General features: G+C 46.9%; 1 protein-coding gene across 1 annotated transcript in view; it reads right to left on the reverse strand.

Annotated features, from left to right (window-relative positions):
* Positions 1–5,743: 5,743 nt before the first annotated feature.
* The window catches only part of LOC144137994 (dynein axonemal assembly factor 5-like), a 29,164-nt gene continuing 6,923 nt past the window's right edge, over positions 5,744–27,984 (reverse strand). Inside the window, exons 4-10 of the mRNA XM_077670027.1 lie at positions 24,493–24,722; positions 22,319–22,516; positions 18,078–18,221; positions 11,768–11,936; positions 9,702–9,961; positions 8,335–8,647; positions 5,744–6,373 (exon numbers count right to left, since the gene is read on the reverse strand). Coding sequence (XP_077526153.1) covers positions 6,309–6,373; positions 8,335–8,647; positions 9,702–9,961; positions 11,768–11,936; positions 18,078–18,221; positions 22,319–22,516; positions 24,493–24,722 — 1,379 coding nt within the window. The 3' untranslated portion in view covers positions 5,744–6,308. The remainder of the gene's footprint in view (positions 6,374–8,334; positions 8,648–9,701; positions 9,962–11,767; positions 11,937–18,077; positions 18,222–22,318; positions 22,517–24,492; positions 24,723–27,984) is intronic.

Genomic DNA, 27,984 nt, shown 5'->3' on the forward strand with positions numbered 1-27,984 from the left:
TTGTCATTGAATACTTAGCGAGCATAAAACCCATAGCCACCTGTGACTGTCGAATGAGACATATTTTGGAAACATTTGTAGAAGTCAGCACAATTAAATTGTTCAAATTTTCAAATTGTTCAAATTTTCACTGGTCCTAGCAACGCATACAATGCACTAGGAATGACATTCAATTCCAGGCCATGGCGGGCAAATTTCTGACGGAGGCGAAAAGTGAAAACAGCCACGTATTTGAGATTTCAGCGCACGTTAAGGATCCCCAGGAGTTGAAAATTAATCTAGAGCCCTCCACTACGGTACGCTTCATTGCCTGTATAGCGTCAGCACATTAAACCTCATAATCAATCAAAAAGTGTCACTTTAATTACTATTCAAGATGCCCATTGCAATTGCGGTTTGATTCTTTTTTTCTTTTATGCAACGTATTTTTCTGTGTGCCCAAGATAATTTTTTATGTCTCGGAAGAGAACAGTAGTACTGTATCTGCACGATTGCAACACACCTCCGATTGTAACGTGCACGTAAGTTCTCTTACGAAAACGAGAAAAAAATAACTTCTTCTGAAAAAAGTAATTTAGAAATACATATGTGCAACAGCTTCCCACAGTATGCCCGAATAATCTAGTAACGTTGGTATGCCCATTGAGGAAAGGGAAGGGTTTACAAAGTTTACTCTCGTGATGTTGATGGATTGTTTTGGATTGGACTGACTTGGATTTCGGGAGGAGTTCGTGTTGGCGATGTTGATGGTGATGTTGTTCATGGCGATGTTGCTGTACGCTTTGAAGCTGATTTCAGTTTCGCGCCCAGCTGTAATGTGCACAAAAATTTGGGGGCTACTTTTAGCGAAGAAAGGTGCACGTTAGAATCGTGCAAATACGGTACTTTATTTGCTTTCGGGCTTCAGTTTGCTCTCTAACTGGCTTAGCTAGCGCCTGGCAGCACCTAGAGGAGGCAATTGCAATCGCAAACCTGTCATGACTAGGTGTTCCTTTTGTGCTGGAACAAGAAGCTGATGATACCAATTACGCAACTCCCAATTAGCTAGCGTGACTAAGCTGAATCATTAAGTTTGCACTAAAAACTGCCTACTTATTGCACTGTGAATCATCTTCACACATGAATTGCACATTTCACTAATTATAGTAAAGCTATGGCTGGAATGTGTGCTCGTTTTGTGCCTTTCAAGGGCTTCCCTCAGAATTCATTGCAAGCGTCATTTTGATGGCTGTAATTTTGGGGACCGCACAAAAAAGAAAACGAGAATTTGGCAGCAAAGAAACCAAGATACGCCTTATGGTATTATAATGTTGAAATAAATATCCACTTTTGCTCTGAACACCAGTGATTGTATGCATTTTTCAAAGTTTTGCAATACTCAAGTTAATATGAAAGCGTAATCCCTAGTCGATTTATAACCAAACATCGTGCGGTAGGCACCACCTATAGCGCAAAATGGATGCTTCAAGATAGCAGACGATAAACCAAAAGGCCCAAGATTAGGTAAAATTATAAGCAGGGTGTCGAACCGGAACCGAACTGAAAACCGGAACCGAACCGGTATTTTTTCCGGAACTGAACCCGAACCGTTATTTTTTGAGCACGCTGAACCTGAACTGAACCGGAAAAAGAAATAACGGTTACCGGTTCATGCCGAAACGGTTCGACCCTCTGTTGTTGATATTGCAGTCAATGCAATTCAGGCCTTTTTTTCTTTCACGTACCATCAACTTCGTACTTGCTCGCGCACTGTCCCCTCCAGACAATTGAACACTATCACGCTCTATGTAACAACAGGGGAAATGAATGAGCACCAATGTAGCATTGGTCTGTTGCTGCTGGAGACGCGAGCGTAGTGCAAGCTGACCAAACGAAATGTCATTCTCGGCAGCTTGCAGGGGATATAAAACGACTTTACCATTCCCTAGCTGCGACTTCATTGGAGCAGTCAGGCTGCAGGAGTGCTCCACTGCGCAACAGCGAAAGCTCACACCTGATGTGTGCAAACTTTTTGCATTTCATAATTTGTTTAAAAGGTCAGACACCTGCAAATTATTAATACTTGACAAGTGTGACCGACCGCAGGAGCTGCTCAGTGGCTAAGCCGTTTGCCCAACTCGCTACATTGCTTCTACTGCTACTTGTTCCGGAGGGGAGTACCGCTGTGGACGAATTAAAGGAGCCATGAAGAGAAAATACAACTTCGTGTAATTTGAAAGAACTATGATTCAGTATCTCACTCAGCTCAATTACAGCCCCAAAAGATGTTTCTTAACGAAGAAAAAGCAAGAAGTATTTAAAAACTTTCAAATTTTGCGCCACAGTGACGTGTTATGAGCTAGAATGACGTCATACGGGCCAACAATAAAACATAATTTTCAGTGCGTTAACTGCACGTTAGCTTTCAAGTGATGCGGTCAAATGGAACTAGAGGCCCCATTAGAGACGTCCAGTCATTTGTCATCCCGACAGGGCAGTTAGGCGGCCGCTAATCGCGCAAACAAGGTTCCGTGACGTCATAGAAAAGTTGCGGGAAATTGGCTAGGGGGTCGCGACTGCTTTACACGTTTTCTTTAATATCTCCGTTATTTGTTCGAAGATTGCGATGATATTCGTATCATTGTTATCGGGACTAAGCAGTCTTTTTAATAAACCCAACTTGTATTTTGTCTTCATGGCTCCTTTAAAGAGCGTCTACCCAAAAAGTCCCATCTCATGCTCCACGTGTCAAATTTCCCTTTCATTTTGTAACCGCATTATCTGTTATAAGATTCCACAATGTAGCACACGGAATGATGGGAGGGGTTCAGGTGGTACGATGACATACTGATTGTAATGCACACTTTCGGTATCGCACAAGGAATTGCAGTGGTCAGAGCAATAATGCAGTGACTGAGCGTTAACTATAGCTTACTTTTAACAAAAGTGTGGCTAACACATTCGATAAGGTGACAGCTAACAAATTATTCAGGGTGACCAAATATTCTAATTCATTGGTAGTATTTATGTGCCTGTTGTAGGATTTTTCTGTTTTGTTACAAATATAAAAAATGTGCGTCATTGGTATTAAGCGCTGGTATTTGAACACGCCAGTACGCAGGACTAAATTTAAGGCTTCAAGGTTAGCGTGATGGGCGATTGCATAGCAACAATTGCGATTTAAACAAAAAAGGAAAGGACAGAAAATATATCCCACCATCATATCTCTTGGCGTTGGCTTTATGAATAGTTGCTAGGACAACATAAAGTCTGAGCAATAAAGAAGGTGGTAAATCGTCGCCACTTCATGTGTTTTTCTAATATCTCCTAATTGTTTAAAGTTTCCTTTGCAATTGCGCCACTGCCCTTGGGGAGCAGCAGCATTTTGAATGTTAGTTTGTGTTTTGATTTGACGGTCGTTTTAAACTAGTAAATGTTTTTTTTTCTAATTTCAGTGATAATTCAACTCATCGAACCGGTTTGCGAACCGGTTCAAGCTCCCGAACCAGTTCGCTAAACCGGTTCGATACGTGATTTTGTCGAACCGGAACGAAATTTTCACCCGAACCGTAACCGAACCGGTATTTTTTTCGGTTCGACACCCTGATTATGAGGTAATCAATTTCAGAGGAAAATGCTGAATTCAGACAACAGGATGGAAGTGGTTGCGATTCGCAGGGCCAATTCTTGCTGTGGGTGCAATAAATCTATACACCAAAACGAGTGCAGTTTCAGTGCAAAACCAGTGCAGTTTTTTGAGCCTGTTGGCACTTGCTCAACACTGGTGGCACGAGAAAGGACAGGCGTCGATAGCCGTTTACCACTTGTCTTTTATTGCCGGCATTTTATTGCACGCTGTCCTGGTACAGCGCACTTGATCAACACTGCAGTAAATGACTGGACAAAGAGACTCAATTGCTAGAGAAGGGTGGGGGGGGGGACTAAATGTTTGCAACAAACACGCATTGAACACGTACAACGGTGTCATTGCACTTAAAGGAGCCATGAAGAGAAAACAAAAGTTTGTTTTATTCGAAAGATTAGGTGTTTCATAGTACCCCAAGCGCTTTCCCGGAAGCAAATGATGCTTTATTCACTGAGAAATAAGGCAATTTAAGCCAAAATTTTAAATCTCCCGCTAAAATTGAACATTCTGTGACGTGTACAATGGCGTCATAGAGCCGGTCCATGAAACAGATACTTAGTATGTCGACTCCATATAGCACCCACACGCGGGAGTCGATCGAGACGGCGGCCATTTTAAAAATACTAGTAAAACCTAGTGCACCCGCAGCCCTAGTCATGGAATCGCCTGATCCGGAGAACAAAACTCTCGCCGAGGAGCTCGGGCTTGCATTTAACAACCTCACACCACAAAAACGCTCAATGCTTCTAAGTGCACGAGCGGCAAGAATTGTGGGATACGCGGTGGACGAGAAAGCGACCATTCCGCGATAGCCACGACAGACGAACGCCCAGCCGTCGGCACCGCTGCCTCGTCAGCCCTGTCGCGACAGACGAATATAGACTGGTACGTATGTGCCGTATTTTGATTACAATTAATAATAGTTCAATTTCAGTAGCAGTATCACTTATGCCAGTTGGCCGGTGTCGTGTATGGAAAGCCGTTTGAAAGTACTCGAACAAACTGAAGTTTTCAGTGGTTGTAAACTGGAAACGAGCTCGTAACGACAGCAGCAAGCCAACACCATTCGAAATTTACGCGACGACTGGCACTCTCTCGTCGCTTCTTGCTGTTCCTTACTCCCCTCGTTTCTATTTTTACCTTTGCTGGTTGGCGATATGACGGCCAACCACCTGTGAAGGGATTACGATACGAAGCAAGGTCGCGGCTGTGCGTGCTGGAACGGTTCGTTGACCCCGAAGAGCCTCGAACCCGAAAATTCGTCTGCGCGACGGCGAGATGTCGAGATCGGCCGGCGCTAGTTTCGTATGCATTGGCGCACACGCTTGCGAGTTCGTTCGGACCTTCAACCGTTTACTCCACCGTTCTTTGTCATAAAAAGAATGTGCAGTATGTTTCACGGGCATTTACCTCGCTATGCAAACTGTAAGCCCTGCCTAACATGCGTTTGCTTTTGCCGGCCTCCGCCAATCGCAGAGCATTCCCAAGTGACATCACAGGTTCTGTTGCGGAAAATGAGCTGGTGGGTCGCATGGTCATTTCCTTTTTTCCTAATTATGTAGCTTATTTGAGCGAAGTTTGCGTTATAAGTGGTGTCGTTATGGTTCTAATGAGGCAATCTTTCGAATGAATCAAACTTGTGTTTTCTCTTCATGGCTCCTTTAAAACAATTGCTGTATTTCCGAAGGAACATCCCAGCATAAACCTTTCACACAAATTTACCCTCATAAGGGAGGCTGATAAACTCTTTAAACGCTGCCACAAAACGACAGTTAATAGAATGAGAATTGAGTGAATGAGAATTAACGTTCAATTTAACCTTTGTTAATTCCCATCTACTTGATTCACTCCCACTTCAACTTTCCACACAATGTAGCTCTCGTCACCTCCGTCTTTGTACATTACGTCAAAATCTCAACGTTTTGCGCTAGAGCTAAATAAATAGAAGTAGGGACGTTTATTTCTTGTAGCATACTAAAGCATAAAACCAGTGTTTCCTCCAACTGTCAAATAAGATTGCGGAAACATTTCTAAAAGTTCACACAGTTAAATTGTTCAAATGGAGTTTGGTTTGCACTGGTTCTAGCAATGCGCACAACACATTGCGATTGCAAAAAAAAAAAAAAAAGTTGGTCGAGTTAGTCCTGCCCCAGAAACCACGGACGTCCGTGGGACATCCGAAAAACAGCCGAACATCCAATGCCAAGTTTGGGCGGCCAATGTACGTCCATGTTAAGATGTATACATTTGTGTACATACACTGAACATCCAGCAACGAATGTACAAAGGATATACATTTTTCGCATGTCCGCAGGACATCCACCCATGGACATCCATTTCTTTTTATTTCTCGTAGCATACTATCTCTAGAATCGAACACACACTGCGGAGAAAGGTTCGAGAGTTGATTTCCACACTACACAAAGCGCTAGACAAGATACGACAAAGCGAAGAAGCACCAATCTGTGTTGCTCGCACACCACAGCATGTACATTTGCTCGGTTGAGTACGAGGGTAGGAAAATAAAAGCGGGTTTCTGTTGGCACGTCTCAGGATGACTTAGTAAGTACATTGAGTGGACTCATTTCCTCCCCGACATTTTGATGCTAGTGGGTGGATGGGTGAACGATGGAGGAACGCAAGATAATATGAGCTGGGATGGCGAGCGGACTAGGTCAGGGGCTCAGCCAAGGACACCATCTTCCAGTTCCAGCTGTGAGCTTGTGTCCGAGAAATGGCTGAACGCCTCTGCAAAAAAGAAAAAAATTGGCAGAAATAAATACCAACCACCATAGTGCACAGGACTTACAACAAAGTAAGCCATTATGGTTGGTCTAGGTAGCAGTGAATATTGGTCTACAAACATTGACTTAGTTTATAAAAAAATTGGTCGCCATCCTGCCCTGCGAAAGTGATGACCAGCATAGCTGTTGTGAACCACTACAAACGGTGATGGAGGAGGGTATGAAATGTTTCTCATCGTCTGGGCGGGCTTGTTGGTAGCACTCGGCTCGCGTCGCTAGATAAGGGTACAGAGTAACACCACTCTTTTCTCCCACTGTTCCATGCTGCCGCCATGATCACTGATCAGTTTGCATTACGTGACATTAGTTTACACTGCGACGGTTCATGGATGCCGCCATTTTGTTGTTTGTGCGTTTTAGTCGGCCAACTCTGGTCGGCTTAGCTTTTAATCCCTGCTCCGCGGCTGCACGCGACTGATGTTGTTCCAAATGAGACTCAGATAATGCGTGTAATAGCATTTCAGCAGCAGAAGTATGTCCGAAGATGTCGTTTTGCTCCACCTTTGGTAGTGTAGTTAATAAACGAACCGGTCGACATGAGCGGCGAGGCCATAGATGTGGCCCTTTCACAACGCTGATAAACGCCAAAATGGCCGCCGCTGCTGACTGGCGTGCCTCTGTGGCGGCACTCTGATACCTTATCTACTGACACTGCGATCGGCTTCTCTGGCGACGGGTCCTGCCTAGCCTGACGAATGCGCTCGTCGTCTTGGGCAAGAACTGCTTTATTTATTTACACTAGTCCTGCCTAGCCTTCAAAGATAATCTGCAAACATTATCTTTACCAGGAACACATGGTGGGGGGGGTTTCACTGTTCAGAGGCACATTATCATCCATAACGCGGTTTCGATGCTTGTTTCGTGGTTTCCTTTTAAGCGAATTCTGAGCTCTATGCTGTATTCCTCATTAGCCTGACGCATGCGCTTGGTGTCTTAGGCCTTGGCGTTATTGCCCACAGAGATGAAAAGGTTGGGGGGTACAAGTATACAGCTTTGCTGTAATACTGTTGCAGTTTTTGCCCAGACTTGCAGCTTGTATGAACATCACGTTCCAATGGAATGCCATCTTTTCCACACCTTGTAATGATATCACCATACACTTGTGCAGTTAGTGGTGCAACTTGCACATGTGATAGAGACAAGCTGAAGGTCATTTAAGGCTAGTTCCTTTCATATTATTTCCACAGCAGTGGCTTAAATCCAGAAAAATTGCAAGGGGAGGTCAAATCTTGCCATGGCACTCATTTTGTCTTTATTTTTTTTTCCATTACATAAAAATTACTACAGTTGAATCCCGGTACAACAAAACTCACTTCAACGAAATTTCCGCTTCAATTTCGTTGTAGCGGGGTTCGACTGTATCATGCTTTGAAATAAAAAGAAGAAATCACATGATGTGAAATTTGTGTGCAGCACAAAGTGCAGCCTTCTCAGTCACGGCGCACATCTGCAGCGTCTCAAGAAGTGATTGCGTGATCAGTGAATGCATGGTGGCATGCGCTACTCTGCCGTTATCTCGCAGCGTGTTTGCCGCTGCTGGTGAGCAGGTTGCTGCAAATCGTGTTTGAACCACCTGCGCAAATGTCGTTCGGATGAGCCACAAATGGAGGAGGCGGTGGTGCATGCCGAAAGTGTAAGGGGAGGCAGTCTGACTTATCGAGCTGTGGCGATGCACTGGGAGATGACGCCCTCCCCCTCACACTTTCGCCAGACGCCACTCCACTTTTTTCTTTCTGCTGGGGTGGCTGGGGTTACGTTGTGACGACGGAACGCCGTGTGGATCTACTTGGGTACATCGAACGAGTTACGACGACAATGCGAGCCCCTACAGTGCTCTGCACTTCAAATGCCCGCCCCGCGACGAACACAGCACAGTCCCGTTCTAGTCGCACTCTTCCTCCTCACCGGGGCAGTTGGAGGCAGCGCTGTTCCTGCCTCCGGCCGCGGCGTCCTCCTCGTCGCCCCCGTTGGCCGAGGTTGTGGCGTGCAGGGCCAGCGCGTCCAGGGCCGCCTCCAAGCCGTCCAGGGCGAGGTTCTCGAGAGCGCGGGCGGCGGCCACGCGCACCTGCCGCGAGTCGTCCTCCAGCCGCTGGGCCAGCCCCCGCACGGCCAGCTGCTCTGGCACGCAGCCGGCCACCGCGCGGCAGGCGAGCACCCGCACCTGCGGCTGGCGGTCCTCCAGCAGCGAGAGCACGGCCGTCACCACCTCCCCGCTCACCTGAAGGAGGAGGGGAAGAGAGACATTTGCTTATCAACCCTTTTGGAGCTTATTAAACCTTTCTGACATGGTGTGTACAATTGTGGGCGTCTTCGATTATCAGTCCCGGATCGTCCGCGGACTGCCCGAGACGCGATCCGGCGCTCGATCTTTCTATGTATTCTTATGGGACCTTCGGTCTGAAGGCAGTCCTCAGACTGCCTGCGGACCGTCCAGGACTGGTAAATCGAGGATCCCCTGTGCACGCGACTTTTAAGAGCATTTTTGTGAGCTACAATGGTAGTCATCCCCACTTGAACCGCTCAGCCCGCATTCCGCTCTACGGAACGGTGCTGCCATCTCATGAATGCCGTGCCTTTAGCATCCACCAATGCTTTACCAAAACAAGACAGCAAGATGAACCCCTCGGCGTTCTACGGCGCATCAAGGAGGAGTTCTTCGTGCTACGTTGTCTGTCAAGTTTAAACGTTTGTCAAAGCAAAACTGAAGCTGTTACCTTAATATATAAGGGCTACAGATCGCAATAATGTGTGTGTGTTTTCTATTGTGGCAATGGTTAAGAAACGGCGGTAACGTTTACGATGGCGTGTTTACGATTAGGACATAACCTGATTTACTAACTACGTGTCGAAACCTTCAAAAAGCACAACACTGGAAAAACGCAACACAAACGAAAGTAACACAGGACGAGCGCTTACTCACAACTGAAGTTTAATTACGAAACACGAAGAACATGTAACCTCCCAGTCACCAGACCACGCATGCGTCACCAAAAACCAGATGGGAACAACCCCAAAAACAAAAAACAAAAAAACCCACAAAAACAAATACCACAAGGTGTGCTACGCACTAGCTGCCGAGATATGCAGTCGTTCGCATGTAAGGAACTACTTATGAGATCGAGTTGTTTATGGTTTGTTTTTAAGTAAAATTTGTTATCAAAAGCATACACAGGTAGTTACAAATTTTTCTGACGGCTGCATCCTAATGCAGCCATCAGAAATGCAATGTAAGGGTTAAATGTGAAATTTGCGAGAAAAGAAAAAGGCCTTACCTGCAGGGAGGGTATGCACTCAATGAGCTGCAGGAGGCAGCGCAGCCCCGCGGTGCGCGTGGGCACGCAGGGGCGCCCTGCGGCCGTCAGCAGCGGAAGCAGCGCCTGCAGGGTGGCCCCAGTGCACTGCGGGGGCATCTTGCGGCCCTCGGACAGGGCCTGGTGCAGCACTGTGGCCGCCTGGGGCTGCCACTCGGGCCGACGCTGCACCGCGTTGAGCAGCGCCACCAGCGAGGGCACCAGGTCGCCGCTCTGCGCACCTGCGACAGGTTGGGTTTGCTTTTGTTTTTAAAGCGATCGCTTTCGTAGTGGGGCCGGTGGCGTCCTGTCGAAAAAGTACGACACATTTCCCTATAGACCGGTGTAGGACCAAAAAAACTTGATAAGATCTTTGGATGCACGGTGTGTGTGTGAAACCAGGCTTCCATTGCACCAAAACAGTTACTTGAAAATCGCGAATAAGGAACACTTCTAGATAAGACAATACACGCATCAATCAAGAAGGAGAACAATAGTACACCCTCATCTCGTAAGCCGTGTATCAGTATACATTCAAATCGTTCGTAGGTGTGTTTAATTAATGCACAAAAAATTATCGAATGGCTTCATTCTTTGTTTGCAATTTCGGCCTTCGAAGGTTTGATGATCAATTGGTAGCACTTTCAGTGAAGGCTGAACGCACTTTTGATGTGAGGAAGCTTTTGCACTTCTCTGAACTTTCATTATAGAGGGATGGTGATTTTTTTTTACTGCTCATTTCGCTCTATAGGAAATTATGTCTAGCTACAAAAACGAAAAAAAAGAAGAAAAGAAAAGAAAGAAAGAATGAGAGGAGCACCGAGTGAGCCCTGGCAAATCTAACCAGTCTGGAAGTAGCAATGTTTCCAAAAGCTGTATGGTCGTCAATGGTGTCGCAGTCTGTAAGCGATCAGACGACCCTTGGGTTTTAGACTTTAGTACCTCAATACAGCATCTTGAGGGCAATGTAAGGAATGAAGGTCTCACAATACCAATACACACACATTCTGTGTAGCGCACACTAGATAAAGTATGTGAGCTAGATTGTTACAATCCCACTCTAGTCTGCATTCTTCACTTCACTGTTACATAAACTTAGTGCATTTGGGCCATGCAAAAAGTATTTTTCACCCGTCTGTCAAACGTTCCAGTTCAAACTGCTTGAGACTGCGTGTACCAGACCAGGTACACACAACCTAACAAGAAGTTGGCACTTCATGGCGGGCTGAAACTGCACAATCTGTGGTTACATACCAGCCCAGGTACTACCACCACCACTACCACTGCACTTACCTGTTACCATCTGCAGGGCGTCGCAGGTATACCGGTAGCAGTGCACCGACCAAGGCCGAGTTATCGGCGAGCGTACCAGACCAGTTGAATACAACCCAACAAGCAGTCAGTTCTTCATCGTACCACGCAGTGGTACCATGAAAAACTAAACGTTCTCCATGGTACTATGAAGGTACCATAAAGTGGTAGGTACCACCCAGTGGTACCATGAAGAACTTAAGGTTCTTCATGGTATTACTGGGTGGAACCACGAAGAGTTCTTCATGGTATCTTCCTGGTACCATGAAGAACTGAAGGCTCTTTATGGTGCCAGGAAGGTACAATGAAGTGGTACAATGAAGAAGTGGTACCATGAAGAAGTTGTAGCGGCCACTTCGTCATCGAGAGCAAGAGCCACCATCATCATCATTGGCCGCTGCCGCCAGCATCAGCAGCGCGTGGCCACGACACGCAGGACGAGCCACGCGCCACAGAACATCATGGCCTCTGCGCTGCTCGGCCGCACTCCACAGGTTGCTCTCCCTGATTCTCGGCCCATGTTGTCTTCCCCACGCAACTCTAAATAAATGTAGGCCCTGCCGCACCGCCTCATCGGCCGCCTACAAAGTATTACCATGAAGGTGGTACCATAAAGAAGTGGTACCATGAAGAAGAATACCATCATGGGTGACGGTGGCACCACCCAGGTGGTACCACCGCCTGCGGAGCCTTGTGGGCATTTCACTGGTAACAATGAGGAAGGCCAAGCGGCTTACCGGCGAGGGTGACCAGCTCCCGGAGGGCGTCCCACTGTGCGGCGGCCTTGGTGTGTGGGCGGTTCTTCTCGCACAGGTCCTGGATGAGGTCCTTGCCGTAGCCGAGGCACAGGTCCTCGACGCACGGAAGGCTCAGCATATCTGCAAGCTGACGCAGCAGCAGGGACACCTGCACCACCACAAGGGGGAAGGGCATCAGAGCACGTGGCCTTCGGTGGGAGCAGAGGCTGAGCTAGCAAACCTTTTTTACCTTTCCTGCATCTGGTTAGATGGAGGAGGATGAGGAGGAGGAAGATGAAGAAGCAGAAGAAGAAGTAGAAAAAGAAAAGTAAGAGGTTTGCTTTGCCCTCCTATGATTCATTGAAAAATCAAATAAGTTTACAACGTAATTCGACCTTTTTCCTGTGGCACCTTATGGAATTTCTTTAAAATATTTATTTCTGCGTCCTTTCCTTTCCTCACTTCCCCACTTAAGGCAGAAAAACACCTTTCAAATCCCCCTAAATAATTTTCCTCAAGTACCGTAATTGAGGACAACTCGGCGAGCAATGGAATAAAGACTTTCTTTCTAACCGAACCCAGTACGTAACCGCTAGTGACTGTTTATCCCCCTCCTGTGCTGTAACGTCTGGCGTACCTCAAGGGTCAGTGCTGGGGCCATTGCTCTTTCTTATTTACATTAACGATCTTCCCGACTGCATCACTTTTTCAACCATTAAACTCTTCGCTGATGATTGTGTAATTTCTACCCCAGCTGACATCTTGAAACTTCAAACCGATCTTAACAACCTATTCGATTGGTGCAATAAATGGCTCATGCAACTTAAAGGGACACTGAAGTGAATTTGTCAAGCTCCCGTTTTTGCTTGCACTGTGTAGACTGGCTCAAATTAGCACACTTTTCATCGTTTTTACGATTGACATATCGGTAATTATTTTACAAAGCGCCAAAGAAGAAAAACTACCATGCGCGGTTTGCGGCGGCCGCACCAACTAAAGCTGTGACGTTAGGAGGAGCGGGCACCGTGATTGGACGATGCCCAAGGTGAGCAACCAAACAAGTTTCGGTTTCGGTTCTGTAAAACACAACCGGTGGCGTTGTTGGATTGGCATTCTCAATAACTCAGTAATCATCGTACCGCGCTTCTGCCATGTTGTCAGCTGTAAAAATGCATAAAGATAAGCCTCCTAGGACGGCTTGGAATCGTAGCATTCACTAGCCGAAACCTACGCAGTGCATGAACGCCCTCCGCGTACCCGCAGACGCCCAAATGTCATGCGCTTTTCCCCCATATTTGGAGCTTGCCTCCCTCATGCCTGTATCGTAAAAAGCGTGTTCGCGCCAGGCCAAGGGTCTGTTCATTCTGGCCTGTGCCCACTGCCTGCAAGCAGTCGGTGCTTATGGCAACAGCACGCCAACGAGAACTCGCTAGCGCGCCAGTGCCAGCCTGAGCGCGTTTTGTGAACTCGTTCGTGTAGCCATGAACGTTGCGGCCCACAAAAAAGGTGAACTCAATATAGAAAACATCGGCGGAAAACAAAAAAGTTAACTTACAGAAAAAAAAAAGAACGTACCCGCGGGGATTCGAACTCCTGACTTGCAAAATACTTCCGGTGGCATATCTGGCGCCCCAAACAACTCGGCCACGAAGCGAGCTCGGCTGGCCTTGGTAAAATAGGGTATATATTGTACAACCAGTTTACACTTTTATTTAGTTTTGGCATTTCAAGCAGCTTAGGTGACTATTTGTTGTATTGCGCTCGTGCAGTAAGCGTCGCCCGAGTTTCCACAATAGCTCACGTCTAGCAATTGCATTTCGTAGACGGAAAAGCGTTCGCAGATGCGTAGTCGTGCTGCTGACCGCTGTGCTTGTTCGCCCAGCGCAAAAAAGTGCTTCCCGCACCCTAGTTTTACGCTGTACGGTAAAAATATCAGTTGATTTTATTTCCTTAGTACCTATATTGACTTCGCTGACTCTTCTCCCGCCTTCAAGAGGCCTTATATTTTCCTACTGGCGTACCAGTCAGCGAAGCGTCGCGTGTGCGCTTGTACAGCGCTTGAGTGAAGCGACCTTGACTTGGAGCTAGATACAGTGTACAAACTAACAAAGTAAAGAAAGGCACATTCTACCATTCACAAACGTGTCCTGGCTTCGTTTCAACTGAGCGAACGAATTGCGACGACCCGTCGGCGGCCGGCGGACGAAACGCTGGGCCGACTGACTGTCTGAAGGCCGGGGAGCCGTGCAGTCGCGCAGCCAATTGCGCTCGGCTCCTCTCGACGTCACACGAAAACGCCGCAAAAAATGGGCGAGCGTAAAGAGAGGAGGACAGCATTTTCGAATTAATTTTTCTACTAAATAAAATCGCGTAAACGCGCCCAGGGTGGTCGAAACATGGTCTGGGGACTCCGGACTACAATTTGCGCAAGTAATCCCGCAATGTTTACATATCACTTCAGTGTCCCTTTAACGTGACGAAATGCAAATACATGCGAATTTAGCGTCGTGATAATACTGCTAACACGTGCACGTATAGTTTTCATGGTGCTTCTTTCTCACACGTCGATTCATACAAATACCTCGGTCTTCATATCACAAATAATCTGTCTTGGCAGGTGCATGTTGACTATATAACTAACAATTCTAATCGCATGCTCGGATATTTACGTCATAATTTTTCATCTGCACCTTCATCATTGAAACTAACTCTTTACAAAACACTAGTACGTCCGAAATTAGAATATGCATGCGCCATCTGGGATCCTTCCAAACATACTCTCATCCTCGCCCTCGAATCGATTCAAAACCGCACAGCTCATTTCGTATTTTCTAACTATTCTAGCCATTCTAGCGTAACTGCAATGAAGAAGTCACTAAACTTGCCTGATCTGTCATTGCGTCGTAAGTGTTCACGGCTTTCACTCTTTCACAAAATCTTTCATCACAACCCCATTTTTAAAGAACAGCTTTTCACAAACCCGTCCTATATTTCGTCCCGTTTGGATCATGGTTTAAAAGTTGGTGTGCCATCTAGTCGAACTAACCTTTATCATGACTCTTTCATTCTACGAACTAGCAGGGACTGGAACCACCTTCTCGCTGCCATCGCCTCCATCACGGACGTAAATAACTTCAAAGTCATCACCCAACAACAAGTGCTTTCAATGTGTTGTTTGCACATTTTTTGTTCTCAAACCCCACTCCTTTCTGTAATACCCTCGGGCCCTGAAAGTAAATAAATGAAATGAAATGAAATGATAGGTGTAACATTGTGGAGTGGGTCAGGGAACAAACGCTAAGTGTTAAGGACATATTAGTAGAGATTAAGAAGAAGAAATGGACATGAGCAGGGCATGTAATGCAAAGGCAAGATAACCCTTGGTCATTGAGGGTAACAGAGTGGATCCCTATAGAGAAGACAAGTGTTGCAGGGGGCGGCAGAAAGTTAGGTGGGCAGATGAGATCGAGAAGTTGGCTGGAATAAATTGGTCGCAGTTAGCATAGGACCAGAATAATTGGAGAATAATGGGAGAGGCCTTTGCCCTGCAGTGTGCGTAGACAGGCTGATGATGATGCTAATGATGACCGTAATTAGATAAGAATTCTTTTTTCTATAACAACCGATGCTTGGCCAATCACCTGACTTGCCAATAGCAGACGAACAACACCAACAACAGAAAGGAGGATGAGGAGGGGCTCAAATGCTACCTTTGCTGAAGCCCCCTCAAGTTTCTTCTTTCGCTGCTTTGACGAGGAAAACAAGCCCCAGTGGTTCTACTACATAGGCTTATACAGCTTTCCGGCCCTAAAATTGTATTGCCAGGCACAGCACAAAGCTGGTTCACTCTGTGATCAATGTAGCTACGCTGGTACTTCAATGTAGCAGTAGTTGGGTGGCTTGAATGAGAATTTAACAACCTAGATCTCCATTCACATGGAATAAACAGTGTGGAGCGGTGAGTTATTTGGTCACCAGCAGTTAGAACAGTAATCTTGTGACTCCTGCAGTCCCAACAAATATTTTGTACAATTTACAAGTCAATTAAATGAGCAGCAAGCAGCAACTCGAGGTTCGACTACATGCTCTGCTAATTGACAACACAATGCCGTGTACAACAAAGGTGAGTTTCTGTGAAATTTGTGACGTAACAAATTTTTCATTTCATTCCCCAATCTCACTTCTTTGACAAATCTGGATTTCATAAAATTTTCAGGTTACACATACTTCTTGCTAGCAAGCACGATACTGTTACACCGGGGATGCAACCGTACACTTCAACAACTGTCACCGCAACCATAGAGTTTCATACAAAATAACTAGAGTGGAAATTGGCGCTAGTGTCAACGCGAACTCTGAGGCGGCGCTCACGCTTTGATGGGAATGACGGGTAGTTCTGGAACCGGATTTTGTGGGATCGAAACGGGCCTATGGCTGCGCAAATTGAGTTTAAAAAAAAAAAAAAAAAAAACTCTTAAGGCACATTTCCACTGGCGATTTGTCTCGTCGCGCGACGGCGCGCGTCGCGCGATGAGGCCTTGAGGTGGTGTTCGCACTTGCGATGAGCGATGATGCGACTGAACGCAGCTGCTTCCCGACTTGTACGACCTCGTTGGTGCGTCAACCATTCGCAGTTAAAGAAAATGATGTTACGCGACAAAAGCAGGTAGAAATCAAACTAAAACACATGCTACTAACCTGGAGCAATGCCGAAAACATTTGCGGGTTGCGGGAGGAGCAGAAAATAACAAACTCAAGAAGGCTCTTTTCAACATATTATTGCACGAAGAAATGCACACGCTTGCTTTCACGCCACAACACCCGCATCACGGCCCACAAATGTCGCTTCTTTTCACAGGCGCAAAGTTCTGACGCCACCGAACTTTACGCGTGTTTACCAGTCGCCGATAGAGCGATGAGGCTGCAAGTCAACCTACCGTCTCGCTGTCCACCTAGCTCTATACGATGATTACTTGCTTTTACAATCCATACACGCTTCTCCACACTGATGAGTTCCACGCTATTCGTTGATTAGTGCACGCGTACGCTGAAGCCACTGACCAAAGAACCGATGCACACGGGAAGTTGCTTGCCGGCCCGACTCGGCGGGTACAGCGATAGCGGGCCAAGCGCCTGGCGGCCTGGCCGAGCGAGCCAGCGGCCGTGGAGGCGGCGGCTCGTCCTCGCCCGCCCGCCTGCAGCGTTTGCATACCGGATGTAAAGAAACGTTTCGTTTCCGGCTACGTCAGCCTACTCCGCGGCCATGATTGGCTTACCGGTTTTGCGGGGCCGTCGCGCGACGAGGGAATTCGGACCGAGAGCGATCGGCTCCGCCGTCGCAAAACGCCGAAAAGCGACGGCCGGCTCGTCGCTTTGCGACGTCGCTTTTCGTCGCGCGACGAGGCGCATCGCCAGTGGGAATGTGCCTTTACTGTCTGAATCGCCGTTTACAAATTACATGGTGAACACGAAAATTAGTGACCAAAAACTGGTTTTGTACGAAATAAAACGGTGCGTTTAAATAAAAAGCAGACGTAGAGTCGAGGAGGTTTGTGGAGTAGGTTTGCCATTTGCTGCCAACTACAGCAGGATGCGAACTTCTTTAAACACTATTTGTAAAAGTTTCGGCGCTTGTAGTTTTTAATATCAAGAAAAGTTCTGTGCTCCTAAAGAAAGATACTGATTACCTTTCGAGAAGTTACTCTGGCCTGAATTTGTGACATTCATCAAGCTGCGTTCCTATCAGCCGCCGGTACTGCTGGTCTACGCCATAGGAGCCAGCGTTCGCACGAAAAGTGTGGCTGTTCCAAGCAGTTTGCAACTGCCGTCAGCTTTGAAAATACATTGCTCTGCCGAATGAGCAGCGCTGCAACTCCTAATTCGCAGGCAACTTTGCCGCATACAGTGCTGTCATTTGTATTTTCGTGCTCGCTGTACCGGCAATGAATTGACAACCCACCTGATTCAAAATTTTGGTTATAAAACATTTCCACTCAGGGTGGCGCCAGTGCGCGTGCGGTATTCAGTTCAAGGAGAACTGTATTTTTGAATGCTTCTTGTAACATAGGGAAATGCGTTCATGCAATCCAAAACGAAAACGAAACTGGCTGCACGATTCAATCCACAATAACTTCTGCAAGCCATTGAATGCCAATCCGAAACCAGAACTACCCATCACGCCCATCGCAGCGGACGATTGCAGTGCCAGATTCCTCTCTAGTTGTTATTGCATGAAACTCTATGACTGCAACAACTAGATACACACTTCTGGTGAAATTAGTGACGTGATTGTGAGACGGACTGCGCGCACCTTTTCGGCGACGCACTCGTCACGTGACGAAGAGGCCCGGATGCTGAGGCAGCAGGAGAGGAGCTCCTTGACCGACAGGTCCATGGGGTCCGACACCGACGAGAGCAGGGCGTCCATGATGCCCAGCACTTCCAGCTGGCTCCTCTGCAAGGCACACCACAAGGGTGGCGCAACACATGCGACGACACCAGACACAGAGGTGACGCAGCTCCTTCTGAAGGTGAATTGCTCTACTAACACCTCAAGATGAAGTGGCAAGTGGCCGCCCATGGAAGGAGAAAAATTTAATCCCTTCCTAAGATACTTGAGAGAAGGGCGAAAGCTTTCTCACTTTAAAACTCCGTCAAAACCTTTGCCAAAAATGCGCCCAACCTTTACTAAACGTGCGAAGGTTGGTCATCATGCTCATTCATGGTCATCAAACCTTTAAAGTCCCAAATCACTAGAGAAGAACTCGTGTGACGATTTTTCGCGCACCAAGTAAACAAATCTACTTCTGATGGAGGCGAAAAGCAATAACGCCCGTGTGTTTGAGATTTCGGTGCCCGTTTAAGATCCCCAGGTGGCCAAAATTGATCCAGAGCCCTCATAACCTGCGTGCGTCGGCGCGTTACTCTTCAATCAATCAATCAATCAATCAATCAATCAATCAATCAATCAATCAATCAAATGTATCTACGAATTGCCTTATCTAGAAGCAATCATTTTTTTGCCATTTTCAAGTAACCGTTATGACACAATGGAAGCCCTGTTTCATATGCACGCCGTTTCCAGTCCAGAGCTTATCAGATCTTCTCGGTCGATCAACTGGTCTGTGGGGAAATGCATTAGTTTTTTGACAGGATACCATTGGTCCCACTAAGAAAGCTTTCACTTAAAAAAAAAAGAAGAGAAACAGCTAGGAAGGCCAGCGAACAATTCCCGTGCATTGCCAAAACATGACAAAAATCCCTTGATTTCTGACAGCTGGCGAACGGCCATAGCAACAGCATCATAGAAACATTCTCATAGCATTAGTGGTGTCATAGGATCATAGCAACAACCTTGAAGTTTGCTTCAAGACTTCTTTTAAAGACGATTCTTTCTTGGGCTACTTAAACCCAGAAATTTTGGTCTGTCTGTCTGTCTGTGACTCGATTCTGCCACCCGGCCAAAGTAAAATTGATATTGCGCAATAGCCTTATATACCATACTTACCCGATTCTAACGCGACTTTTTTTCCAGAAAAATAGGTCGAAAAATCGCATGCGGGTTAGAATCGGATACGAAACCGAAACTGCCGAAACAGCGGAAATTTCGTCTCACCCATCGCCATCTCAAGATGGCGCCAAAGCTTTTAGCAACAATTTTTCGGACGCAGGAAGCATAGGCGTCTAGGCTTTTCTATCGGCGTTCACACAAATCGTCAAATCATTCCACTTGCGCGCTTGATAACAGCAATGGGAGCAGCGGCTCTCACGCGTTCAAAACGAGAGGTCAGCTGAAGCGTGCGCCTCTGGAGAAGCTCTCGGGATGGGCGTGCGAGGTGTGGGCCACAATCCCATCAACCATGGTTGAACGTTCGTTCAGAAGTGTGGCATCGCGAACGCGCTTGACAGCACCAAGGATGAGATGTTGTGGTCAGCGGAGAGCGACGAGGAGTGAGATTACTTCGAGAAATAAATCGCCGGTTTCTCTCGCATTCGTTTTTCTTGCTCACAAAGTTCCGTGCGCGTTACAATCGGAGGTGCAAGTTTTTTAGTTTTTTTGTGCCAGAAAAATCGGGTGCGCATTAGAATCGGGTAATTACGGTACTCACAGCCAAATGTAAACGTCTAAGCCCGGTTTATATGTTCATACTTGTCAACTTTGTTGAACAAGAACAAGACATTACGCAAATATAAGACAGGAAATTAGTGCACACAGGATATTTACAGTGTTCCTTTATCGAAAAATTCATGGATGCTTGGTTTTTCGATAGCAAAAGATATTCTACATCTACTACAGAAAACTGCCGCCTCCTGGCGGCATATGAAAAATCACGCGGCAACAGCAACGAAAGGTTCCACAAGCTAGGTTCCTCGTTCTGCTTGGAACGCACGTGGAGCACGGCAACGCGGTTCTATAAACTGTTGAAGTCGGCCTCCCCAATTCACGCGCGTCTCCGTTGTACTCCAGTGCTGGCATCGAGGAACCTGGCCTGTAGCAGTGGAACGCGGTAAATTTTAAGCAAACCTTTAGTGTGTTTACCTTGGGATGAGCGCGACGGTACAGGAACAGCATGAGAGGTGAGCGGGAAAGCAAAGGGGGCATTTCCATGGCAAATGTCCACAAAGACTATCGTCTTCTGATGACATTTGCAACGAAAGGAGCAGATACATGGCCAATTTTTTGGCCTGGTCAGTGTGACTGCTGTTACTATAGTTTTGCTAAACTGGTTAATATAAAAAACGGCCATAGCAACAGCTTCATAGAGACCTTGTCATAGCACTCTGTAGTGCGATAGTAAGTGTCATAGCAGCACCGTCACAGCAGAGGTATCATAGTACTAATACAGATTAGGCACAGGACAAGCTTTTTTGCCCTGGTTGTTGTAACTGCTGTTTTGCTGGCTTCACTCAACCAGTTAATGTTCGAAATATGTGGGCTCTACACAGCTATAGCCACAGGTGCATTGTAAGGCCGCTGCAAAGCCACTGCACCAGTTCTACTGTTCATATGACAGGACCTAGTATCAAACAGAAGTGGATATCTGATAGCTGATGGCAGCAGGCGACAGAAAAAAAAGCAAGGAACGTTCAGGAGGTCCCGCACACCTCCAAAGGAAAAAGGGAGGCCTGAAGTGGGGTCGAAAAGAATGCAAACGGATTCCATGGGCCTTGGCGTTTTCAAAAATTCAGAGCCCTTCTCCTCTGCGAAGACGTAAGCCAATGACACTGTACCTATGATGGGTATTGCTATGGTGGCGTTTTTCTATAGTGAATCTATATATTATCGTAGATGTGTAAAGCGAAAAAAATTCCCCGCATTTCCCCGAGGGGAAGAATGTGAAAGTGCGAATGCAGGAGTTGAATTTGCGCGGTTCGGTAATGTTCGCGAAAGAGAGATCACACACACACACACAACTACAAAGAAAGAAAGATGCATTTATTCACAGACACCTATTTGTGTTGTCGTTGTACTTGATTGCTAGAGCGGATCTCAGCTTTGAAATTTCGTGTCAGTACTCCTTTAAGCGGGTGCATTAGCCCTTCTCACGCCCGATTCTTGGCCAATCCCCCACGTGGGTATGTGCCATGTCAGCGGCCAGGCAGAGCGCGCCCATCTCCCCCCGTTGCCAAGGTAGACGAGGAGATTCCTGACCAATCCCCCACGTGGGTATGTGCCATGTCAGCGGCCAGGCTGCGCGCGCCCATCTCCACGTGCGCGGACATCGCCGGTGGACGCAGGTTCAGGGTCGCTTAAGAAGTGCATTGCACTTAAAAAATTAGGCCAAGGATGAAGGGGGACTTCTCCTTGTCATCCTCCTCCGTCCTTGGGCTCATCTTTTGCGCTTTACACGTCTACGATGCAATACCAACTTGCCCAGAAGTCCGCGCAATCATATATCATTGTTATTAGCTCCCATGAGTGTTCCACGCAAGCAAGTTGCTCTTCATCGGGGGGGGGGGAGGGGGAGGGATTCGCAGCTACTTGACGACTTGGCATCGATGAAGCGTAACGAGTGGTTTGGTATCTCCCGCTATCGTGAAATTGTTCTGCTTTTCTTGTGTTTTTTTGACTATTGGCATATATATGTCAAAAACCAAGGAACAAAAGTCAGTTCAAAGTCAGCGCTCGTGTTTGTCACCTTCTTCTTCTTCTTGTGTTTTGTCTGAGTTTGCGCTGTTCCCCCTTTTGTGACTTGAGGTGGCCACGGCGGCAACTCCACATTCTGCGGCAGCAGCCTCCCGTTGTTCCCACGCCTCTGTGCACGCCGACGCTCCTTCGATTCCCGCTCTTCTTCCTCCGAGCGAACAACACGCGTCTGTCCCATAGCAAGTCAAATTGTGTGACTGCACCGTTATCAGCCGATTGCGGAACTTGTGAAAGGGGCATCAGTGGTGGGGTATAAAACTTGTCAAAGAGGTGTCAGCAATGGCAAGGAGGAGCGTACGAGTGAATCCACGTAAAGTGGTTCCACTGGGATGAGAACTGAGGAGGGGAGGTGAGCCATCCACGGCTTTGCTGTAAACATGTTAATTCCCCCCCCCTAAACCTACCGTGTCCGCAGCAGCACCGGAGTATTCAAAGAGCACGGGGAACAGCTGCTGTGCGTATGGCCGTAGACGGTCGGGGGGGCATGGCCGCACGAGCGCCGCGAGCGCGTGCAGTGCGCCCGTCGAGAAGGGCACCGACACCGCGTCCAGCCAGCTCTCAGGGTCCACCCAGCGGGCACAGGTCTCCAGGCCCTGAGTGAGCTGTGGGGAACGCGTACAGTGGAGGACTATGAGCACTGCTTACAGTGGTACAGTCCAACCCACTTATAACAATACATTGGATATAACAATGAACAGTAGTGGCACCATCAACTTTGCTATGCGTTACACGGTAAAATAAACCGCTTATAAAAATGGTCATTTTCCTTATTATTGGTTATAACAATTGAGCCCGACAGTATGAGCCTATGTAAGCTATAGTATTTGGAGACCTGTGGGAGATGTTGGGTACATTGTGTTTGACTAAGCATGACTCTTTAAGCATGAAATAAGTTGCGGCCTCTCCTATGTTTCCAACACCCAAAAAAGTTGGTGCCTTTTATGTAGCCACGCTAATCCCTGGAGGAAGACAACTCCTGACTGCCGCCCCCTTATCTCCTGCTGTCAGCTGGACCAGGCAATGAGAGAGGCAGGGGTCAGCTCTTTAACACTGTCCAGATTAACGAAATACCGATGTTAACAAAGTAAGGAAACAACGTCACTTCAGCAAAATGCAATCTGTCAATCGTTAAAAAAGAAATAAACAGTCAAAGATTTGCTGCAGAGACCTCCTCCTATGTGAAAGATGGTGGTCTTTCCTAGGGGCCCTGTGGAGTCAGTTGGCACACGCATGGGTGGTCGGCTCTGCAGTTAATTTCTGTTTTGTACATACTGGGTGAAAACCCCGAAATGCTCACAAAAGTAACTTTTTATGCCCAACCCTGTTAATCATCATCATCATCATTTATTATATCCTAAAGGGCCTCTTGCGGGGTATTACATAAGGGGGGAGCAAGTAGAAAAATTCCACAGCAGGTGATGGTCGACGGTACAGGCATAGAAGTGAGGCAGATTCATAATGAAACAATTACTGGTTATAACAATGGCGTTTTTTGTGACACTTCAATATTAGACCGTAGCAAGAAATTAGGAACCGGTTGACAGCTCCCTCCGGGTTGGAAATTTCGAAGGATTACCAGCTCTGTGTGAGCTGCGGGGAATGCATACACTAGGCAACAACAAACGTCACTCATTGTGGTCGCCAGAAATATGTGGGCGCAGTTGCCAGCCTCACTTCTCACTCTGAGATAGAAATTTGGCAGGATTACCGGTGACACCAGGCTTAAACCAAAAAAGTTTATTTTTACACTTACGATGCTTGAAATTGGGGGACCTACGTAGTTTTTCATTCTGATTGCAGATATAACATTTGCATTTGTGTAAAACAACTACATTAAAATTTATTCGGATTTAGATTTTTGATTTTTTAAAGCTTTTGTAAGAGTACTGCTGGAGTGTTGCAGCTGAACAAGGTACCAGTGAATGTGCACAATGCAGGGAGTACAATAAGACTAACATCATCATTCTACAACCGTTTGAAGTTTAGGCTTGAAAGGTGGGAACCACAATAAACGGTTTTGCCTTCCGGGCCCAAGCTTCAAACGGTCGTTAACTTCTGCTACAGACCAGGTAGAATGATGATGTTAGTCTTATTGCAATCCCTGCTTCGTACACATTTCACTGGTACCTTGTTCAGCTGCAACACTCCAGCAGGTTATCACAAAAGCTGTCAAAAAATCACAAATACAAATCCCAATAAATTCGAATGCAGTTGGTTTACACAAATACAAATTTTATATCTGCAATCCGAATGAGAGCAATACAGAGAGAGAGAGAGAAGAGCGATTTGCTGGAAGAGAGGAAAGGAAAGTGCACTGGGGATATTATTGAGCTCAGCAGGGAGCTCACCTGCATACAACTCAGTGCGGGGGGAGGGGGGAAGAGGGGATGAAAGAGGCGGTTTCAGCATAATAACTATAAAAACAAACTTTCTCACTTTAAACAAGTGAAAAATAATTTAAACAAGTTTAAAAATAAACTGGTGCCACCTTAAATGCCGGGATTTCTGCTCTCTGCTGTCTCCCTGACGGTCGACACTGAAAGACCTCTACGGGCGTCTTCTGTCAACGCACACGCACCCAGTGCCGCAGGTCCTGCTCGTCCCGGCAGAGGACGGTGGTGAGCGTCGGGAGCAGCGCGCACACGTGGGAGGCCGCGTGGGGGCCCGCGTAGCGGAAGGCCTCGCACAGCAGCTTGGCTGCGCGCAGCTGCTCCTCGAGGCGCCAGCCCTGCAGCGAGTCGTGCGCCACACCCACCAGGTAGGAGAGGTGCTTCTGCACCAGCAGGCGGCAGCCCTCGCCCTCCACCGCTGCAAGGGGGGGGGGGGGGGGGGGGGGGGGGGAAGAAAGAGAAGGCACTGAAGAGCCAGCCCGCTGAATGAAAAGGCGCTTCAGGAGTTGGTGTTAATGTAACGTGAAATTTTACTCCACAATAAGTACAAGCCTGGGACTTTTGGTGCGATTCTGAACGCTTATTCAACTTGTTCTTACGCTGCGCCATGCTTCTAAACCTACCTAAAACCCATCCTTACACCCGTATATGAAGAGAATGCTTGGTGGGGCTTTGTCAAGCTGCATGTGCGCAGCTTTCTCCTCATTTTCCACACCACATTGCGCTGTTGGCATTTCTGTTTGTAATTTCCTTTGTATGAGCACGCGCTGCTTTGTGGTCAAATAAAGAAACTCTTCAGAATTGGGCTGGGTGAGCGTTTCAGTCATCACCATCAGCCTACTCAGGTCCCCTGCAGGACGAGGGCCTGTCCCAATGACCTCCGACAGCTCCTGCCCTGTGCTGATCGAGTCCATTCTTTGCCCCCCAAATTCCTTATTTCATCCCTCGATCGGGTTAATGGCCTTCCCACTCTTGTAGATCCATCGCTTGGTATCCTCTCTGTTAGCCTAATTGTCGACCAGTTGTCCGTTTGTCTGACTACACAGCCAGCCCCAAGTACATTTCTTTTTTTCTTTATTTGAACTATGATATCTTCTATTTGAGTTTGTTCCGTGATCCAGGAAGCTCGTTTTCTGCCCCCAAGCGTTACTCCTAAGATTATATTCGCTTTATGGCCCATTGAGCTGACGTAAGCTTGCTTTCCAGCTGCTTAGAAAGGCACCAAGTTTCCCCTCCATATCTCATCACCGACAAGAGCCATTGGTTGTACTTTAAAAAAAAAAAGGCTTTCCAAAAAAAATAAATAAAACAAACAAGGAAAGAAATTGCAATGCTGGGCACGAACCCAGGCTGTTTGCCAAAGCCCCACATTCTACCCCTAAGCTATTGAACAGAAACAGCAAAGTTTGAGCAGTTGTCCGAACAAATAGAAGGAGTGCTCCAAGCAAACCAGTAGATGGCACCGCGTCCCCACAGAAAGTGCCTCGTTTGTACTCACAGGGGAACGTAATGTCGTGTCTGTAACGGCAAAGCAGCTCCTTGACCACACGTTACTGAAAAGCATTCCATAGCGCGAGGCGTTCCATAGCATGTGCTGAAACTCGGCAGTAGCGAAAGGTGGCTATCCCTGCCAGTACACCACAAATGAAGTCAGAGAGTGGACGAACGCAGCCGAGCGAGTGAACAGACAGGCGATGAAATCCAACATCCCCGTCACCCAGAAGTGAGGAGTGGCGCAATGCGCAGGAGGCCGACAGAAGCCACTAGAAAGCGTAAGGCGGAAGCGGATCACGAAGCAAATTATTCCAAGTGGCAAGAGGAGGAAACTATTTGAGAACAAAAAGTGGAAGCAAGACGTCATGGGCGTTCAGTGGAGCCCGAATGCACTCAGATGCCTTCAACGTAAACTGCACCGAAAATTCTGACCTCTTGAAAACCCTATTCCGTTTCAATCTGCCTAACCCTTTCAACCCTGGTGGTGTCAATTGATGCCATCACATAAAAGTGCCTCTAGCGCATACAGATTGAAATCAGAACTGCTAGTTTTTTGGCCAATTATTCTTGATGCTATTGCGATCGATCTCACTGTTGTTTCACTTTAGTGAAGCTGCACGCTATAAAAAAAAAAGAAGCCCCGGTGAAAACAAAATTACGACATTAAGGCTGAAAAAAATGGCGGGCAATACGAGTTTTATTCCTGAGCTTGTAAATCTATAAATACGTGCATTAAGAAGCTCATTTTTTGTTCGTAGGTTCATGTAGTGATAATGTTTAGGAAGATATGCAAAAGCGATGTCTGTGCTCGACACAAATTTTTTAATTACCAGATGTCCCAATTGATTTCCTCATTAATAAATCTGTTATAACTTATAATTCAAGCTCTATTTTTTTTTAAGGGGGGGGGGGGGGGGCTTATGGGACCCTAAAATTTAAGAAAACACGCAGACAACATTGTTTTGCTTCAAATAAAAAAATCAGCGCTGAAAGGGCTAAGAAGACCGCTAGATACAAAATGTGACAGCTGGAATACGCTCGTGCACGGCGCGTAAAACCAGCAAAAATCGGCAATTTTGAAACCAAAATTGAAGAGAGTGTGGCCACTACGGCCAAAAGAAGTGACGTTGCAGTCGGCGGGCGAGCGGCCGGTTGGCAGCCAATCGGCGGCCGGTCGGCGGCCGGTTGGCTGGTGCAAGCCTGCGTGCAACAGCTTTGCGTGCGCTACAGCACTTGAACAGTTCTCCTGTCAAGCAGGAGGAACAAGCACAAGGCCGGCCGGCACGTCACTTCCACTTCACGGCTGTTTGCGTGATCCGCCAGCAGGCGCAGAGTTGTCGGTGATGGAGCTATTTGAAACATCTCTAACTGATCAACAACACACTTCATGGGGCTACCAGTCATGTTGGCAAGATGGTTTGGTGGTGTGTACTGTACGCTCAAAATAAATGTGGCCGTGGCGAAATTTGAGTGCAGTTGGCCTCTGAGAAGCGCCTAGGTGTCTTAAGGCTTTTTTGTTATGGTGACGGCATTTACGATGTCATCAGTTTACAGTTAAACAAGCCTACAGAAGTGCTTCCAAATGCCTAGAAGTGAGGAGAAAAAAGTGATGTGCAAACAATTAAAAAAAGTGCGTACAGAAAAACTTCGAGACTCTTCAGCGACTCGGAATGCAGTATTAGATATCGCACCACCTAGTATCCCTGTGGGACTGCCACTTCTTCCGCACACATGTATTACACGGTGCCAGTGTGAGTTTTACTTTGATTCCAACGAAGTGCACTGTAGTGTCTGCACTATAAGCGGTACCACACTAAAGACGAAACATGCACAAACACAGCCACATGTACAACCTACTTTTTGAGCACTGTTTTTTTACCGTCACTCAAATGAACGGCATTGAAAAAATGTGTGCCAATCCACCCTGTGAAGGCGGTTGCAAAGCGAAGCTGCGAACGACACCCACAATGATTACCCATGCGACGTCACTTGAATTCAGACACGTGGCTCTTCAAAGATTGGTTCTAGAGACAAGTGAAATGCACTTAACCACACCATTTTTTTATTGCTTCAAAGAGATATTATTTGCAAAGGTCAAATCAACGCATGATTCACGAATGGTGGTTGGTTGAGTTGTGTTGGCAAAGCGCATGAGCGGAAACTCTCTTTTTGTAAAATGAAAGGAA

The sequence above is a fragment of the Haemaphysalis longicornis genome, unplaced genomic scaffold (assembly GCF_048455015.1).
Source record: "Haemaphysalis longicornis isolate Haplotype H1 unplaced genomic scaffold, Haemaphysalis longicornis Haplotype H1 scaffold_5, whole genome shotgun sequence".
In the NCBI taxonomy this organism is placed as follows: Eukaryota; Metazoa; Arthropoda; class Arachnida; order Ixodida; family Ixodidae; genus Haemaphysalis; species Haemaphysalis longicornis.